This window comes from Heliangelus exortis, chromosome 25, assembly GCF_036169615.1.
Source record: "Heliangelus exortis chromosome 25, bHelExo1.hap1, whole genome shotgun sequence".
NCBI classification, from domain to species: Eukaryota; Metazoa; Chordata; class Aves; order Apodiformes; family Trochilidae; genus Heliangelus; species Heliangelus exortis.
In genome coordinates, this window is record NC_092446.1 from 4501713 (window position 1) to 4519995 (window position 18283).

At 58.1% G+C, this 18283-nt stretch overlaps 1 protein-coding gene across 12 annotated transcripts in view; it reads left to right on the forward strand.

Annotated features, from left to right (window-relative positions):
• Positions 1 to 18283, forward strand: part of ATP2B4 (ATPase plasma membrane Ca2+ transporting 4) — a 52004-nt gene that overhangs the window by 4087 nt on the left and 29634 nt on the right. For 9 of the 12 annotated variants that reach the window (XM_071768647.1, XM_071768641.1, XM_071768646.1 and 6 more), the window contains exon 2: positions 16098 to 16543. In XM_071768647.1, coding sequence (XP_071624748.1) covers positions 16345 to 16543 — 199 coding nt within the window. In that variant the 5' untranslated portion in view covers positions 16098 to 16344. Of the gene's footprint in view, positions 1 to 949; positions 1116 to 11237; positions 11261 to 16097; positions 16544 to 18283 lie in introns of those variants that run through there. The other 3 variants (XM_071768637.1, XM_071768644.1, XM_071768639.1) reach the window with 3 other exon arrangements.

Consider the following 18283-nt stretch of genomic DNA (forward strand, 5'->3'; position numbering starts at 1 on the left):
TGAGCTTCTGGGAGGGGTCTTGAATTTAAATGTGGGAAGCTGATGCACCACAAGTCCTGGGGGGGGGGTTATGTGTGTCAGGAATTGGGGTCATGGCAATCCTGACCAGGAGCATCCCTCCACCCACCCCACTTCAGCAGCAAAGCAAGGGGCTGGCCCTGGACTTGCAAGCTTGGTCCCAGCCAGCCCTGACAGCTGGAGAGGGACATGGGCACCCTGGTGTCGGGGTGAGATGGGACACCAGGTGCTCCCAGCCTGGCTCCCTGGGATGTCTGTGCTTCTGCATCGTGGCACTGCACAGCTGTGACACTGCCCTGCACAGGGTCCCCTGCCAAAATCCTGTGGCCGCCTCCCTTTGGAGCAAGGGAAGGGGCATGGGAAGGATCATCCTGCCAGGCAGTGCCAAGGGCTGGTGCAGGAGAGCTCCTCAACTCGGTGAACCCTTCCCTCCCTGCAGCACGAGCATCCGTGGTGAGTCCACGGGGACACAGTGGTCCCCGACACGGGGAGTGGGACGGTCCCTTCCACCACTCTGCCCATCACCAGCACCCTAGTTGGGACGTGCAGGTCCCTAAAGCGGGTGAGGCCTCGTTGCCAGGGTGGCAGAAGCCAAGTGGAAGGCTTGGCCAGTTGTCTCCATCTTTTGTGCTGACGGGGAAACTTTTGGTTCTGTGCTTCCATGGCAGGGATGAGTCGGCAGCGCCGACAGCCAAAGGTTTGAGTGTTGCAGGGGGGCAGGGGGCGAGTCTCCATTCCCCCTTTTATGTTGTTGTTTGTTTGGGGTTTTTTCTGCTGTATTCCCTCTATTTCCCCTCCTGCTAAAGCCCCTGGGCCCCGTGGGGAGCTGCTGGTGTTCCTGGGCAGAGCGTGGCGCGGAGGACTCCCTACCCGGAAGAGTTTGTCCGGCGGGGACGGGGAGGGAGGAATCCGATCCCTCCTTTTCCCAGCCTGGGATCCCAGCGCTCTTTGCTTCCCGTGGCCCCGCTGGCCCCTCGCTCCTCAGCCCCCTGCCTCGGGTCTGGCCTCCTGCTCTGCCTCCCGGGGCTCCTCACCGCCCAGCCGTGACTCCTCCAGCACGGCTGCTGCTGCCATCTCTTTGTCTCCAGCACGGAAAGGTCAGCCCTGCCCAGCTCCCCGCGGTCCCTTAAGGAGCTGTAAATAAGTCGGGATCCTTCTGCCGCGGAAGCTGCCGATGCCAGCATCATCCTCCTCCTCCTCCCAAGTCGGAGAGAGGAAGGATTCGTGCCAGGGGGAGGGATGGGGCCGCTCAGTGGTGTCAGCCAGGGGGGTGAATCCAGTGCTGTGGGGGCAGGGGGGTGGGCTGAGGCCTGGGGCATTCGTTTCAGCAGTGGCAGCGTGCCCTGTGCCAAGGGCGAGAGAGCCAGAGGGCTGGTGGTGTGCTCCTGCCTTCCCCTGCCTAAAAATAATCCTCTGGCCCTTGCAGCCCTGCCTCTGGGGGGACCGGGGGTGGCCGGGGGGCAAAGATGGACCAGGGGGGAGCTCAGCCCCGCGTGGTGGTTGCAGAGGCCGCCCAGGACTTGGTGTGACCTTTGGTCTAGGAGCATGGGATCCATTGGTCAGATTTTCAGGTCCGGGCTCAGATTTCGGAGGGAAGGTGTCTGATTTTCAGCGCCGTTTCCCAAGATGCTAATTAAGGACCCTGCTGTGGCAGCCGGAGCTTTACTGTCCCTTCACCGCTCCTCGCTTGCTCCGGAGGTGCCGATGGCCCCGGCCACCCCCGGGCCGTGCCCCCAGCTCTTCTCTCCTTGCCCTTTGTTCCTGCTTGGATGTGCTGATGCTTCATCTGTCTCTGCTTCAGCCCTCCCGGAGGCTTTGTGGCACAGCCTCGCTGCATGCCGGCTCTACAGCTCTCTTCCCACCTTTTCACCAGCTACTTAAAAGTCACCTTGGGTTGCTCCAGCTCTTGGCTGCTCCGGGCGAATCTCAGGCTGAATGGATGCTTATTAAGTGGTGATGGGAAAGCTGCTTTCTTGCTTGTGCCATCTCACAGGCTGTCACTCGAAGGGACACAGGGATGAGGGAGAAGATGGCTCAGTCCTTGAGCATCCTCCTGTCTCATCTCCTTGCTGCAAGATCTGAAGCCCCCACATTATCCTTGGCTCCACAGGCTGGGCTTGGCTGTGTCCCAGGGCAGAAGGATGGCTCTGGATTAGAAATCCAGGGCAGAAGAATGGCTCTGGGTTTGAAATCCTGGCAGGCTGTCATCTTTGCTGCTCGAGGCTCCCAGACCAGTGTGGCACCAGTCCCGAGTGCTGGGAGAGCCCCTTCCCTGCAGAACCCTGCTGTGAGTTGATGGCTGGACCTGGTGATCTTGGAGCTCTTTTCCAACCCTAACAATCCTGTGTGTGTGATTCTGGGTGACACAAACCCTGCTGTGACACATCCCTGCAGCTGGCAGCGTGCCTTGCTGAGCTTCCCTGGGGCTCCCAGCCCAGTGGTTCCAGCTCCAGAGGGCTTTTCTGCTGGTGCTGAGCTCTCCCATGGGCATGTGGCTGTGCTGGGAGCATGGATTTTGGCATTGCCCCTGTGATGGAGGAGTTTGTGGTCCAAGCATGAGTCTGAGTTTAATTATATATATTTTTAAAAAAATATATATATATATTTACTTCTCCTTCTGGAGCAGGGAGAGGTGGGTGCAAGCAGGAGGATTGCAGGGAGATGAGGGCAGGCCACAGTTTGTGGCTGTTTGGTGATGCCAGCTGGGCTGGATGAGCCTGAGCAGCCAGTGGGATGGGCTGCCAGGTTTGAATTGTCCCTTGCAAGGGTCACATCCCTTGTGACAGCCCCACTGCTAGGGAAGAGGAGGAAAGCTGGGGTAACAGCCCAGCTCAGCACATTACTGGGTGCAGGGGATTTATCCTGGGTGCTGGCAGGAGGCCTGGCTCTGTTTGCCTGGGGGTGAAGCTGGGGTGGATCAGCTGTGGGGATCCAGAACCAGACACTTGGCTTTTCTGAGCTTTGGTGGCTCTTTCCTGGGTGTCCTGGGGTGAGTCACAGCATCCTGCTGGGAAAGTGCAGGGGACCCCCAACTTTCATGGGAGCAGGGTGCTGCTGACCCCAGGGATGGGTTCTCACTGAGTCCTGCTGTGCCCACCCTGTTCCCCTGTGAGTGCTCATCCCCCAGGGATGTGGGATGGACCCTTCCCGTAGCCAGAATCCCCCCCCAAGTCTCAGCTTGAGCTGTGGAAGTGGGAAGCTCCTCGGTCTGCATTTTCCAGTGCTGGTTATTTTTAGTTGTCCGAGTTAAGCCTAAATGCTGTCTTTTGAGGTTTTATTCGAGGGAGGAGGCCTGAAGTGGTGTTATTTCCCAAGTGACGAATTGCTCTTTCATCTGACCCCAAACTGACTGTCCAAAAACAAAGGGAAGGACCCAACCAGCTGACTGGGGCTGGGCAGTGTTTCCTCCTCACAGAGCTGCAGGGCACCTCGAGGTGTTTCCCGAGCAAGCGGGAGTTCTCCTGGGGGAAGGAGAAAAGCAAAGCAAGCAGCCAGGACCTGCCCATTCCCCTGCAGGGAGGGGAAAAACCAGCACCAAAACCTCAGCCTGCTACCTGCTTCAGCACCCCTGGGGATCTGCTGCACCTCTGGGAGCTTTTTTGTGAGCACCCAGCTGCTCTGCTGAGCGTTAGATCCACGGGCTGCTCCTCCCAGGGGCAGCTTGAATTACTTTGGCGTGTGCTGGGTGACAAATGGAGCCCATGGCAGCTCCTGGGGGGAGGTGAGTGCTGGGGGAGAGGCTGGAGCTGTGAGTTGGGTGCTGAGATGTTGTTCTGCAGGTGTCTGTTTGGAGGGAAGTTCTCCCCAGGGGTGATGGGGAGGTGGCTGCCCCGCTACCCAGCAGATTTTGGAGGGTTGGGTGCAGCAGTGCCCTGGGTGAAGATGTGAGTTTGGCTCTGCTGAGCCTGAATCCTTCAGCAATGTGCTGCAGCTCCCTGTCTGCTGTGAAATCCTGTTGTGCTGACTCCTGACCTGCCGCCTTTCATCTCTTTCCATTCGTTGCTTCCCTTCTTGGTGTTGTTTTCCCACTCTTTCCATCTCTCCCCACCCCTGCCTTCCATCTGGGGGGGGTGCTCAGCTCCTGTGCCCCTGCTCCCACCTCGCTGGGCATCCTGCAGCAGCTTTGCCCAGCACTGGGGGCAGGATTTACCCTTTTACCCTTCCTCTCCTTCCCAGCAGCGTCTGGGTGTTTCCCTGCAGGGCAGCAGCCGGGGGATCCTCTCCTCAGTCCTGCAGTTGAACGTGAAATGCATCAAATCCTTGCAAGATGTTGCAGATCAGACTCCTGCAGCACAGGGGGGGGACTCATGCAGGTGTCTGCTGCTCTCCACAGGCAGATGCAGCCTGGAGCGAGGAGGCTGGAGGTGTTTCCTGCCCTGCCTGGCACTTCCATTCAGGGGACTGTCCTTTTTCCCTTTGGAAAGGACAATGAAGGATCCTCCCTTCCTCCTCCCGGATGCAGCTGCCTGCACAGACCAGCGGGGCTGTTCCTCAGCCCCTGAGCCCTCTGTTTGGGCAGAGCATCGCCCAGAAGGGACCCAGAAAAGCAGGTAGAGAGGAGAAGGGCTTCTCCCAAAAACTCAGCCTCTTTCCCTCAGGGTGTTGTCTCATTGTCTGGAAGCAGCTGTTGCTCCCTGGGCAGAACAACCCCAGATGGTGCTGGGGGACCCCAAACCCAGTAGGTTTTTCTTGGAGTGAGATTTGCTTTTAGGATTCCCACTGGCCTGGCTGTGCAGAGAGCAAAAACACCTGGGGTGAGAGGAGGATGGAGAAGGAGGATCCCACTACTGCAGGCAGCTGCCCCCTCGTGTGTGGGACAGTTGGGAATGTGTGGGAGCAGCAGAGAGGATCCAGAGCCTTGGGAGTGGAGGGAATGCAGCACGCTGAGCAATCCCAGGGGGGGAGGAGGAGGAGGGGGAATCCTGTCCATGCAAAACCCCGAGCGCTCTGGGGGGGGCCTTGCATTTTTCTGGCTGGCAAGCAGGCTCCTTGCAGGCAGCACAGCCCAGTACCAGCCCAGTGCTGGGCTCAGCTGGCACTGGGGCAATGCTGGGGGGGGATGACCAGGTGGTGGTGCTGGGGACCAGGTGGTGGTGCTGGGGACCAAGTGGTGATGCTGACCACTCGTTCTCTTCCCACGGATCACCCAGCCCTATCTGCCTGCCTGCTGGGCTGGTTCCTGCCAGCACAACCCCCCTAACCCCTGGATTGCAGCAGTAATCTCAGCCCTATCGCTGCTAAAGCTGCTATTATCCCCAGATTAATGCTGGGGTTTAGATACCCACCTGTAGCAGTGTTGGCCACAGGCAGGGACTGTTCTCAAGCCTCCCACAGCTCCTGAGCCTCCAGGGCCAAGCAGTACAAAGTAGCTGGTGTCCAGCAGTCACCTCGAGTGACCCCAGGGCTGTGCCATGTAGGGCTGGCTCGTTCCTCTTGCTTGGAGGCTGGGCAGAGGCTGGCTGGGAGCTAGCAGGGACATTGCTTGCTGGGGTGAGCCCCCCTACCCCCCCCACATGTGTCCTTGTCCCCCCTGCATCTTGTCCTGGCTCTGCACTTGAAGTAGAGCTGAAGCTTAGGACTCTCAGTATTGTTTCAGGTTTAAAGCAGGGCTGGTTTGGTCTTTTTTTTTTTTTTTTTTTTTTTTTTTTTTTTTTTTTTGGGGGGGGGTGGGGGGTGTTTCAGGCTGTCCTCCTGCAGCACCTTGAGGTGCAATTTATGGGTTACAGAGGCCGTATGGGGCAGCTCAGGAGGGGCTGGAAGGCACCATCCCCCACAGCTGGAGTGATGCAGGATGTGGGAGCCTCCCCAGTGACCTCACACTGGTAATTGAGGAAAAGGGATATCCCAGTTTCTCTGGGTTACTGGTGCAGCTGGGAGGCATTGCCTGAGGTGCAGAGGGAGGGAGGGGAGCAGATGGGCTTTAAGATGCTGCATAAACAGACAGCAGGTCAGGATGGTGCTGGGTGCCTGGGGTGTGGGGACAGGGCCCAGGAATGGCAGTGCCAGGAGTGGGGGTGCCAGCAGAGCAGGGCTCCATCCCCAGGTCGGGTGTCGGGGCTGTAGTGATGGGGTCGAGCCCTGTTTTGGGGTGCAGGGGGGAGGGTCCTGGTGGGGACAGAGCCCTCGGTGGCCGTGGGGACATCAGTGGTGATGCTGGGCGAGGAGCCAGGCTCTGGGCAGGGCTCAGCCCGGGTAGGGTGACTTTTAAATACCTGGGCACTTCATTAGGGCACCTTAAGGGCTTGAAAGGCAGCGGAGGCTGAGGGACCTCCTAATGTGGGAATGTGTTAGCTGGCTGTGGATTACCTTGGGGCTGGGGCTGGAGCTTGTGGGAAGTGCAGCTGTAACAAAGAGGCTTTGAAGAGAAGAGGGGGTGCGTGTTTTCCCTGTTTCTTCCCCGTGTTTTCTTCCCCCCCCTCCCCCCTTCCCCTGCTTCTCTTCCCATCCCCTCTCCCTTTTTTTTCCACCCCCAGCCTGCTGTGCCTCCCCCTGCACCCATCCTGCCGGCTCAGGGGGTGCCCCTGGAGCATCAGGGGGTGGGATACAGCCAGAGTTGGTGTGTGGAAGGTGGGCTGAGTAGTGGGTGCTACGTGGAGTGGGTTTCTCATGGGCTGCAGCCTCTCCTCACCCACCAGGGCGTTGCCATTCCCCTCCCTGGCATTTCACATCCCCCAGCCCTCTCGCTGCCTCTGCAGCCTGACTGTTTATTTTTTTTTCCAAGCAGATTCCTGCTATTTACCTAAAGAATTGCTTCCCCAGCCCCAGGATGTGCGGGGCAGGGGGAGGCAGGGACCCCAGGAGCCTCTCGGGGAGCCGGGGGTGGATGTGCAGCCTCCCCCAGGGTTCTGCCTCATCCCAGCAACTCCCTGGGATTCGCTTTTCCTTCCCCTGCCCCTCCCCGGGCTCTCCTGGCCCATCTCTGCCTCTCTCCCCTTCTCAATCAGTGAATATTTTCCAAGCTCTGATTTTTCTGCTCCTTGCAAAGCTGCCGTTCCCTGCCCAGATTTGATCTCTCGATGGTATCACAGAGCTCTGCTCTGGGAAGGGGCTAATTTGGTGCCCGGGCTGGAAGCTTCTTTTTTTTTATTTTTTTTTTTTTTTTTATTTTTATTTTTTTATTATTTTTATTTATTTAATTTTATTTCTTCCCTCGTATAAATATTACCTTTCGGTCCTCTGCGTCTCTCCGCTCTCTCCCTCCCTCCCTTTAATTAGACTTCTTACTGCATGGAACAGTTTGCAGTTATATATGGAAAACAGCCTACACTTTCCCAGGAGCAGGGAATGTCGGGAAGGGAAGCAGGGAGCAGCCGGCGCGCTCTCCCTGGGAGCGTGTGTGTTTTTCCTATCACAGACACACTTTTTGCTGCCTTGATTTATTTGAGTTTTTAGTTTTTCTTTTTTTTAACCCTTTGGAGCAGGGAGGGGATGGGGCTCACAGCCCTCTCTCCTTCCCCCGTTTTCTTCCTTTTCCCTTCTGTCTGGGGAAAAAAAAAAAAAAAAGAAAATCCTCTCTCCGCTTGGGTTTTGAGATGGGAGGGGGGTGGAAAGATGGGTGGGTCCCTCGGTGTGGTTTGGGGATTCCTGCTGCTAGATGGGGTTGGAGAAGTTGCTTGGTGCCTGTTTGGGATGTGATCTGGAGCAGGAATCCTTGCACAGGAATCCTTGGAGCCAAGAGGGGTGGGAGCTGTGTGGGTGCTGGAGCCCCGGATCCAGGGGTACCCATCCCATCCCATCCCATCCCCCTGGGAGGGCAGCAGGAGGGGCATTTGTGTCCCCAGCCCTTGGCTGTGTCCCCGGGGGCTGCTGCCACCCTGGGGGTCAGGATTTAAGTGTTGGGTCACCCTTGTGCTGTCCTCACCCACCCCAGGGGCTGCTGGGGGGCAGCTGGACTTGTCCTCTGGTGCATCCCCACTTGGGGAGCCCCCCTGCTTGCTGGGTGGGCTATGCAAGCCCCCCACTTGCCTCAGCTTCCCCTGCCTCAGTTTCCCTTGCTGTGAACAAGAAGGGTATTTTATTTATTTATTTGTTTATTGATTTATTTATTTATTTTAAATGATTGCTTTTTGACCTGGGCTTTTTCTCTTCACTGAGTGGGTAGAAGGACAGAGCTCATCTGTGGTTAGAGCAGGAGGTTTGTGCTGTGCTCACCCAATGTCTCCTTGGGTCTCGGGGTGCCCCGTGGTGCCCTGAGACCCAAGGGCTCAACCTCTGCTCTTGGCTTCCAGAAGCAGCAGATGCTGCTGGGAGGAAATGACGGGGCCTATTTTAAGCCCCTGGGGATCTTCAGGGTAGGAATCCCCTGTCCCTGTGTAATACTGCTAAAAATATCATGGCTGTACCCATGTGTCCTGACCCAGAGCTCTCTCTCTTTTTCTCTCTCATTCTTTGGGTGTTGTTTTGCTTGTGAGACTCCTCCATGCTCTGCAGGTCGGTTCTTGCCTGCTGGTTTTTAGTTTATTTTAAGTTAAGCTGTTCCTTTCCTTCCTGAATAAGATGTGGAAAGGTGGGAGTCGGGACTGCAGGAATCTCCTCCCTGCTCGGGAGCTGGGAAAGGGCTGATGCTGTGCTCAGGTGTGTTGCTGCCTCAGTTTCCCCATCTGTGTCAGGTAGAGGGACGTGTGGGGAATCTGTGCCTGCTGGAGAGCATCTGCACCCAGTGCTCCTGAGCTGCATCCGTGGGTGCTGGAGTGGTGGGGGTGGTTGAATGCAGCAGGGCAGGGCTGAGCACCTGGAGCATCCCTGCTCCCCCAGCTGTGTGGTTCTGGGCTGGGAGTGAGCTCTGCAGATGAGCTGGGTTGGGCTCAGCTCTCCCTGAGCTCCTGCCAGCATCCTCCAGCTGGGGCTCTGCCCTGGGAGCAGCTCATGGGGTCTGTGGAGCAGGGAGCACCCACCCCTCGAGGCTCTTGGCTTTCTGCAAGTCTTTGCAAGCCTTTGGTTCCGAGCCTGTCCGGGTGGCCCGTGCCTTCTCCTCTTCTTCTTCATCAGCACTTCTGCTCCTTCTTCCAGCATCCCTGTAGCAAGCTGTGCGTGGCTGGGAGCCAGGAGGATCCGGGCTGCTCTGAGCTCAGGGCTGAGATGCCCCCGGTTTTTGTTCACCCAGAGGGGTGGAGGGTGATGGGCTGGGTGAAGCCTGGTGCTGGGGTCCAGCACAACCCCCCCAGACTGGCTGCTCCGGGGTTCTGTAAGGTGCCAGCTTGTCCTGCACCTCTGGAGGTGCCCACCCCAGTGGGGGGTGACAGGAGGGGACTCTGTGTCCCTCTAAGGGCTGCAGGTATTTGCTGGTGCAGAAGGAGCTGGGTTTGCTCTCTGCATTCCTCCACCGGCTGCGCTACCTTGTAAAGCACAAAAGAATAATGAGAGGAGCTGGGGTGATTTAGTGCAGGCGCCAGGAGAGAAATACCAAGGCCTTAGATGGAAACATTCTCCTTGACAGCTCGCCTGGAGACTCCCTTCTTTTTTTTTTCTTTTCCTTTCTTTCTTTTTTTTTTTTTTTTTTTTTTTTTCATTTTCCTACTCCCCTCCCCAGAAATTCCAGAGGGGAAGCCCAGGGCTTCGGGAGCAGATTCCTGACTCTCAGACATGGAATCTGCACTGGTGGCTTTTGCACGTGTGGGTGCATGATGCTTGGAGCTTGGGCAGCAAGAGCCCCAGGGGTTGCTCTGGCCCTGGGGCTGGCAACAGGCTCGGAGCAGCAGTTTTTGGGGAGCCACGGCAAGGATGGCTCCACAGAGCTGGTTCCACGCCTCCAGAGCACACCCGGTGCTCTCCTGCTGCCTCCAGCCTCTTCTCTGCTTTTCGCAAGAGCTAATTGCTGCCTTGGGCATGCAAAAAAAAAAAAAAAAAAGCAAACAACCCAACCGTTTTCCTACCTTCATTAACAGGAGGAGAAATATTAGGCAAAGCAGAGAGCGGCACCAGCTGTAATTAGTGGGCTGATGGCAACTGCTGGTCCCTGCGGAATGGTCTGCAAAGGGGGATGAGCTCTTGGAGGTCTCCACTTTCTGCCTCCTGTGGTGCTCTCTCTGTCAGCTTGGCCCCTGGGGCAGGGCTCAGAGCTGCCACCCTTTGGTCCCCATCACCCGTGGGAGGCAGAAGAGGAGGAGGATGGTGCTGTCCCTCTGCTCGGGGTCCTTTCCCATCCCTGCTCGCTGTGGTGTTGTTGTTTGGGTGTGGATGAGGTGCAGTCCTGTCCGGGCAGGGGTGACAGCTTCTTTTGGGGACATCAGCCTGTCCCTTTGCTGGCTGTGCTCTTGGCACCCGAGCAACCACTGCTCCCACCCGTGGGGATGCGTGTGGCCTGGCAGAGATGTGTGGGTGAAATACTACAGTCTCCATCACCCGTGGGCTGGTGCAATTCGTGGCTCAGCAGCAGGGGAAGGCGAGGAGCTGTTGAGGGGGGGTGGTGACATCTCGGGGACCAGCAGCTCCTTCCCGTGCCAGGGTCAGCGTGTGTCACCCCGAGCCAGCAGCTGCATGTGGCAGTGTCCCACGTTGTCTGCAGTAAGTGGGTGCTTTTTGGTTTTTTGTGTGTCCCCCCCAAGCCTCTGGTCCCAGCTTGCAGCCGGTGAGGAGTGTAGGAGTCAGCACCGCGTGGGAGTTGGGGAATTTTAACTCCCCGGCCGTCTTCTCGGGGATGGGGGAGGAGGAAAGATGCTGCTTTTCCCTGAGGGGCTGCTGGTGAGTTAGTGTAGGAGAAGCCCTGAGCTGCTTCTGGCCCTGCAGTCAATTTCCACTCGTGTTCCCGTAGGGAAGATGCTGCAGCATCAGCCCTGCTCTGTGGACCACGTCCCCTCTGCGCTGTGACTCAGTTTCCCCAGCGTGGTGTTGATGCTGCCAGGGCCTTGTGAGTCCCCAGTGTTTCCTGGGTGTCTTGCTGGGTCCTTCTCCAGCTGCACTGCCCTGCCAGGGGCACATTCAGTCCCCTTCTCTTGCAAGATGAGAGCTGGGAGCTGTGTTGCCACGGAAATGGGGGGGTCTTGGGGTCACCGGGGTCTTCCCCCCCCCCCCTCCTTGGCTCTTGGCTCTGGTGTTTATGCATCCGTGCACAGCACCCTGGGGTGCCTGCTGCTGTGCTGAGCAGCTGCGGGGTGGGGTGGGGGTGTTCCGAGGGGGTGGCCCCACTGTAGGGACAGCTGGGGAGGGAAATGCCACCCTCCCCTCCCCTGGGGCACCGCACCGCCCACCCGAGGCAGCCACGAAGGAAGCGGATGCCGAGGTGGGAGGAGGCGATGGCGAGGAGGTAACATCCGTGGGTGCCACAGGTGGCTGTCGGGAGCCCTGGAGGGGGACAAGGTCTGGGTTTGGCAACCAGGGCCAGGGGGAAGGAGCAAGGGGAGGTGGGCACCACCTTACCGGGGGAAGAGGGGCAGATCCTGCTGTGCCCTCGCTGCCTGGCTGTGGGGTGCTTGTGTCTGGAAGGGTCTGTCCGGGGGGTTTTGGGTGGCTGTGCCCCCCCCCCCCACCTCTCAAACCTTCCCCTGCTCAGGGTGAAGCCCCTCCCCGTGGCTTTGGGGTGCAGGGTGCAGGTTCCCACCCCCAGCTCCTTCACTTGGGCTGTGATCCTACCCCTCCTCCTCCTCCTCCTCTTCCTCCCTCCTTGGCATCCTGCTGGGAACAAGGCCAGGGTGGGAATCCTCCCGGGGTTCCCCAGGGGACCTGGGGCTGTGTCTGTGGCCTCCCCAGGAGTTGGCCCTGGCTCTCCAGAGCCTGAGCTTTGCTGCCCCTGAGTCTTTACTTCTTCCCCCCATCCTACTCCTCAGGGGGTAATAAATCCCGGTAGCTTGATCGGGAGGTGTCTCCCCTTTTGGGGTGCCCCAGGCACCCGGCACGGGAGGGGTTAAATGTGTGGCCATGGGTGTTGCTGGGAAGGAGCAGGAGCTCTCTGCCATCTGCACATTGCGATTTGGTGACTGTGCAGGGGAGGGGCCCCGATCCCCCGCCCCGAGGGTGCTTTTCCCCCCTTCCCTCCCCTTTGCTTTCTACAGGGGTGGGGGCTTTGCTGCAGCCCGGGGGGTGGGAGGTGAAGGGGTGGGGTGGAGGGTGGAGGTGTCACTTTTGCTGCTCAAAATCCCCTGAGAATCCGTGTCCCTGTGGCCTGGGCACCACTTCTTGCTCCAGGTGGATCTGGTCATGTCCATGGGGGACCCAGATCAGTCCTAGGGGGCTGGGGGGAGCTGCACCCCCCTCCCCTCATGCCTGCCAAGAGCAGAGTTTGCCCGAGACTTTTGTCTCTGAAAATGAGCAGGGGATGTTGTGCAAAGGTCCCAGCACAGACACCTGGGTGCAGGGAGCCTCCTGTGCTCCCTGGCATCTCCCTGCATCCTGCTCCTTCCACTCCCAAAAAACACCCTCTGCCAGCAGCGGTGCTTAACGGGGCTCTCCTGGTGATTCTTCCCAGCAGATGCAGCCGTTCAGCAGCTTTTTTGGCTCCCACTCCCACCAGAGCATCACTCCCACGTGGGGCTGCAGCTTCCAGCAGCTGAGGGTGGGTGCTGAGCAGTGGTGGGGTCCCTGCAGTGGGAAGGAGAGCTGGGCAGCCTGCCCTGGGATGCTTCCTGGTGAGCAGGTGGGGAAAAGTGTTTCAGGCCCATTTTTCTGCTTTAATTGGTTACTTTGGCTTTTGGAGCCCATGTGTCCATCTGGAGAGTCAGTCTGTCCATGTGGCTGAGCACCAGGGCTCAGCACAACCCCTCCACTGGGAGGAGCTCAACTTTTAATTCCCAAAGGGAAAGATCTTAGACCAGGAAGGGTAATTTTAGTGGGGTTTTTTATGGGTTTGGGTTGTTGGTTTTTTTTCCCCTCCCTACTTGGCAACATAAACAGCATCTCTGCCAGCCTTACATTGAGTTTGCCATGGTAACCTATGGCAGCCAAGTGTTTCCAACACCCCATCCCTGAAGCAGGAGCGGAGATGGACCCAGGTGGGTGCTGCCTGAGGAGCAGGATGACCCAGAGCCCAGGGGCACTGCGTGGGGGTGGGACGTGGGCAGTCTCTGTGCTGATGCAGGCAGGTGATGGGGAAGGTGATAAACTTTGATCCAAATGGCTTGAGTTTTGCTCCATGGGCCTGATCCTGCCTGGCTGAGCTGTCCTGCTGGTCCAGCTGGGTTTGTGGCTCTGGGCAGGGGAGGTGGTGGCTGGTGTTGCTTTTCCTTGGCAAGGTGCTTTCTGCCCTGGATGGTGGGAGATGCCCAGGCTGGAGTGAGATGTGAGGGCAGCTGAGATGGGGAATGGATTTCCCCTTCCCTCATGGGTAAAATAAGACCCGAGCTGGGTCAGGGCTTGCTCTGTCCCTGCTCATCAGACAGGGTGGTGCTGGTGGCTGCTCTGGATGTGCTGAGCTGAGCAGGGCAGGTTCATCCTCTTGCCCTGCTCAGGCAGTTGCCACGGGCTGGTGTGTGCTGGGAGCATCGCGGGGAGGCCACTGGTGACTTGGCTGAAGGTGTCACACGTGGGGTTTTCTCAGCCCTTTCTGGGCCAGCCCGCTTTGCATTTAGAAGCCACTTTCTCCCTTTCCCGGGGGCAGTGGCTTCAGTGCTGCCTGGGGCGGTGACCCGGGAGCGCTGCCGGGGTCTCGGTTCTGTTCCCGGCAGGACGGTGCCTTTCCTGCCGTTTATTATTCCGGGCAGGTTCGTCTGCAGCACCGCATCGGCTCCGGCTCCGCCGCTCCTCGCCCGCAGCTCCCCCCTTCCCGCAGCCTCCTTCCCCCATCCCATCGGGGTTGTCTTTCCCCGCTGCCGCCCCAAAACTCCTCCTGGTCCGCAGTGCCCCTTGTCCTGCTCGGGGACACTGTTTGGGAGGTGACACAAACCGGGGGGGTGGTTCTGTGCCCCAGGTTCCCAGGCAGGGCAGGGGGAGTCGGGTTCTCCCACCTACTCCAGGTTTTCTTCTCCTTGGGGAGGGTTTCTTCTTCTCCGGTGCCTGGGGGGCTCTGGAAATGAATTATTAGGGTTAGGGACAACCTGCTGAATGCTGCTGGAGTCGTTTGGAGCTGTTAGGGAAACCTGAGCCTGGGATGGATCCTTCTCATCCTGGCCAGAGGATGCAGGAATCTGTCTCGTGCTGCTGGGATGGGGCAGAAATAGGCCAGGAATGGGGCTCTGGCCCCAAACTGGAGCTGGAAGATGCTTAAAGCAGGTTCCAGAAGCCCTCTCCTGCCACAGTCCCTCCTTTTTTCTTGCCCTGTGGAGTCCCCAGGGTGCTGCTGGAGGGCAGGAGCCTCCTGGCTGGAGTTGATGGGTGCCCCGGGGGCTCCTTCAGGGCTAATTACAGACTAGGCTGTTCCAGTATTAATTAACTGTCTTTTTCTTAACCTCTGAGCTCTCCTCAGTAGATGTTAGTTGCTAGGAAAGAGGGAAAAATTAGTGTGTTGAGGTGGGGGCAATTATCTGGTTTTCTTTTGATCAGCAGGAGTCTGCTTAATTGGACCTGCTGCCTCCTGCCAGCACCTCCCCTGCCCTTAAATGATGGATGAGGAGCCAGGAGGTGACCAGGCTGGCCACGGGCAAGGGTGCTGGGGGGGTCCTCTGCTTTACAGGGCAGTGGTGATGCCCAGGGTGCAAGTTTGGGTGCTATGGGGGGAGCAGGTCCCTGTGCTCCCCATCCCTTTGCTGGCTGCAGTTGGTAAATGGGACTGGTGGCATTGCTGGTGTCCCTGAGGTTCAGTTGGTGCCTGTTGCCTCCTGATAACACCAAAAGCTGCCCCGGGTGTTGCTGGTGAGGAGGGGGGCTGCTGGGTTGGGGCTGTAGGGAAGGGTTTGGTTTTTTTCAGGTCTTGCTGCCCCAGGAGTTGAGAAGCTGGTGTGACCAGGGCTGGAACTGGTGGGGTTTGCTGTGGGGTGGTGCTGAGGTGCCCCCGTGATGGTCTGGTGCCTGTCTGCTGGGTTGCAAGGGCTGGTGCATCCCCTGTGCTCCTGGGAAAGAGCAATGGGCATTTTCCTACCTTCCTCTGAGTGTTTGGTTTCTCTGATTGCTTCTCTGCCACCTCTGGACCTCTGTCTGGGTGCTGATGATGCCAAGTGGCCATTCCCCTTTTGTTATTTATATTGCTCTAAGAAAGACTGTGCCTTCTCTCCATAAAATACCTCCTTTGCATGCTGTAGTGCTGCAGAGGTACTGGCAGCTTGGGAACAGAGCCCGGGGGTGCCTTGGGATAAAGAAAGCCCTTTTCCTCCTTCCCCTGTGCTTCTCCATCTCCCTCTGCCAGGGATGCCAGCCAGCAGGGCACCCCAGAGCTGTGGGGAAGAGGGGAGCTGTGGGATGCTTGTGGTCCCTGCATGGCCAAAGCATTCGGGTCTTGCTGGTTGAAGCAGTTTTGGGGGTCCTTGCTGGGGTGTAACCTGGCTGGCAGCTCTTGGGGGCTTCAAGAGCCAAGGCCAAGAGCCCTCTCGCTGCCTTCCAGGAGTCAGCATGTGAGCTTGCAAGCAGAACAGAGGGAGACACGGTGTGAAAGGGTCATGAACGCCAAAAGCCTCTTCCTTTTAAAGAAACAGGCAGCTTTTAGTCGCTGATCTGGTTCCTGCTGAGTGTCTCAGCTGATTCAAAACCTTCTGGGTGCTGTGAGCCCCTTTCCAGCAGTGCCTGCTGGCTCAGTGGGATGCTTCTGCTTACCTGCTGGCTGTGTGGCCAGCCCTGGGGAGGAAGCAGCTGTTTTCCACTGCCGAGTTGTATTTTTAAACTGAACTGAATGGGAGCATTTTTGTTTTTTTCTGGGCTGGGCAGCTGGGGGTTGAGTGAAGAACCACCTGGGCGCCCTTCCTGCCCGGCCCCGGAGCTGCTGCCGATGGTTTTCCCCACAGCATGGCCAAGCCCCTCTGAAACACTGATCCCTGGTGAGCTTCTTCAAAGGTCAACTTCTGCTCATCCAGTTTGTCTGTTTGTTTGTTTGTTGTTTTCTTGGTCAAACCATCCCAATCCTTGGGGCTGGGCGAGCGATCGCCTCCCAACTGCCTTCTTTCCGCTGGGCACCCCCTCTTGGGTACCACTGCTCCTGCTCAGCCATCCCGTGGGACACGTGTGGTTGGTAGCAGACCCTCCTAACACCCGGTATTTTTGTTTCCCCATCCTTGTTTTTGCAGCTCCAGTTGCTGTGGTATCCAGGGAGCCCTCCTCCTTCTGCGGGAGATGCACGCTGGTCGTTGCTAAGGTCGCCTCCGCGGTAACATGCACATCCTGTTTACACCTTTATCCGGAGAAGTTGGGCTCGGATAGAAGCACCCACTTCACCCGGGCAGCCCCTAGGGAAGGGGTCACACCGAGCATCCCCCCCCCAGTCGGACCCTCGAAGGAGGAGGAGGCTGCAGGAGCCTCCGGCATCGCCGCAAAATGACGAACAACGTGGTTGTCGACCACCACCCCGGGAACTCGGTTGCTGAAGGCAACCATGAAGGGGACTTTGGTTGCTCCATGGTGGAGCTGAGGAACCTGATGGAACTGAGGAGTGCCGAGGCGGTGGCTCGGCTCAATGACTCCTATGGTGGGGTACAGAACGTCTGCAAGAGGTTGAAGACCTCGCCGGTTGAAGGTGAGGAGCTGGGCTGGGGGTTTGGAGATTGGGGCCACCTATTTGGGGCCAGCTGGTGGCCTCTGGGTTGGAGCCACCCAGGCAAGGTGTGAGCTGGTGGTGGCTGGGATGGTTCTGCTGGCTGAGCTTGGTCCTGCTGCATCCATCACGAGCACCTGAATGCAGTGATTGTTGTGGGGAGAGAATCACAGAATTATCAGAGTTGGAAGGGACCTCTAGGGAAGGAGGAAAAAAAAAAACCCCACAACAAAATCAAAAAACAAACCAAACAAAAAAACCTCCAAAATAAGGAAAAAGAAGAGAAGCATCTTCTCTAGGGGTTCCCCTGAGGTGCAGCCCAGAGCCCCACATCCCCTGGGAGGATGGGGTGGGGGTGGGATGTGGACAGGGCTGAGGAGCTGAGGGAGGGCATGGGGGGGCTCCTGTGCAGCCCAGCTGCTGCCTGTGGGTTGGTTCCAGCCTTTCCCCAGTTTAATAATTAACATCCCTAATGACAGGGCTGTGAGGTGGTGGGTGAAGGAGAGGGTAAAGGTTGGAGCTCATCCGGGCTGTGGGGTGTGGGTTTGCAGGGTGGTAGCAGCATCTCAGTCAAGGGATGGGCCACATGTCCCCAAAGGGAATGAGTGCTGGGGATGGGGACATGTGGGGAGGCTTTTCCTGGAGCTGTAGGGTTTCTGGGAGATGAAAACCTGGCTGGGTGCTTCTGAGCATCCTGGCTTTGAGCAGCGGTGGGTGCCAGGTGACTTTAGGGGAGGCTTTGGGTGGAAGGATGTCACCTCTCCTCCCCGTGGTCCAAGCTGGCATTTTGGGACCCTCTGTATGGAGGGAGCTCCCAGTGTGGGGTGGCTTTGCATGACTATGGAAAGGTGTTAAAAGGGGTACAGTGGGGAGAGACACCCCATATCCCTTCTGCTTACAGCACCCGGGGTTTTCCCTGGATGAGGATGAGGCCCCCGGGGGCTGTGTGGGATGGGGGGGACGTGGCTGTGCCTCAGCTCTGCAAACTTGCAGGTTATTCTTAGTGCTGTAAGCTGGGGATTAGTGTGTTTCCAGCTGTGAGTGGGACCGGGAAGGGGAGACAATCTCGGGATGTCATTAGAGGGGGGGGGGGAAGTCCCGGTGGAAATACCGAGCCCAGGTCACAAAACAATGAGGTTTGGCCCTGCCAAAGTGGGAGGGGGCTCCTCTGGGGGTGCTGGGGAGGGGAAGGGGGGGAAGCAAGCCCAAAAGGCTCTGCTGGGGCCTCTCTTGGTGAGGGGAAGGGGCTGCCCTTCCATCCCCCAGCCTCCCTTTCCCCCTCTGCTCTGCCTGGCATCGCTTTTATCCCAAGCTCCCAGCACACCTATGCTCACCCCCTTGCCCCTTTGGTACCTGTTCTAAACCCCATCCTGTTGAACCCAGAGAGTGAGGAGGGGGATTGGGATTTTTAGGACAAGCAGAAGGTGCAGCTTGCAGCACCCATCCTGTTGGAGCCGGGTGTTTGGGGCTTGGGGCTGCCTCTCCATGGGTGATCCCCAAGAGCTGCACAGTCCCCATGGTGGTGCCCTGAGGAGGGAAACCCTGGCAGGTTGGGAAGCTGTAAGCTTAGGAGCATGTCCCCTGGATTACTGTCCCCTGGCAAAGCCCAGGAAACAGGGACGGGGTCCTCAGGTGGCTGCTCTTGTGTTTGCAGGGGGGTTTAGTGGATGATGTGCAGTCTGGAGAATGTCTTGGGGTGTGTTGTGGGGCTGCTTCCCTCTG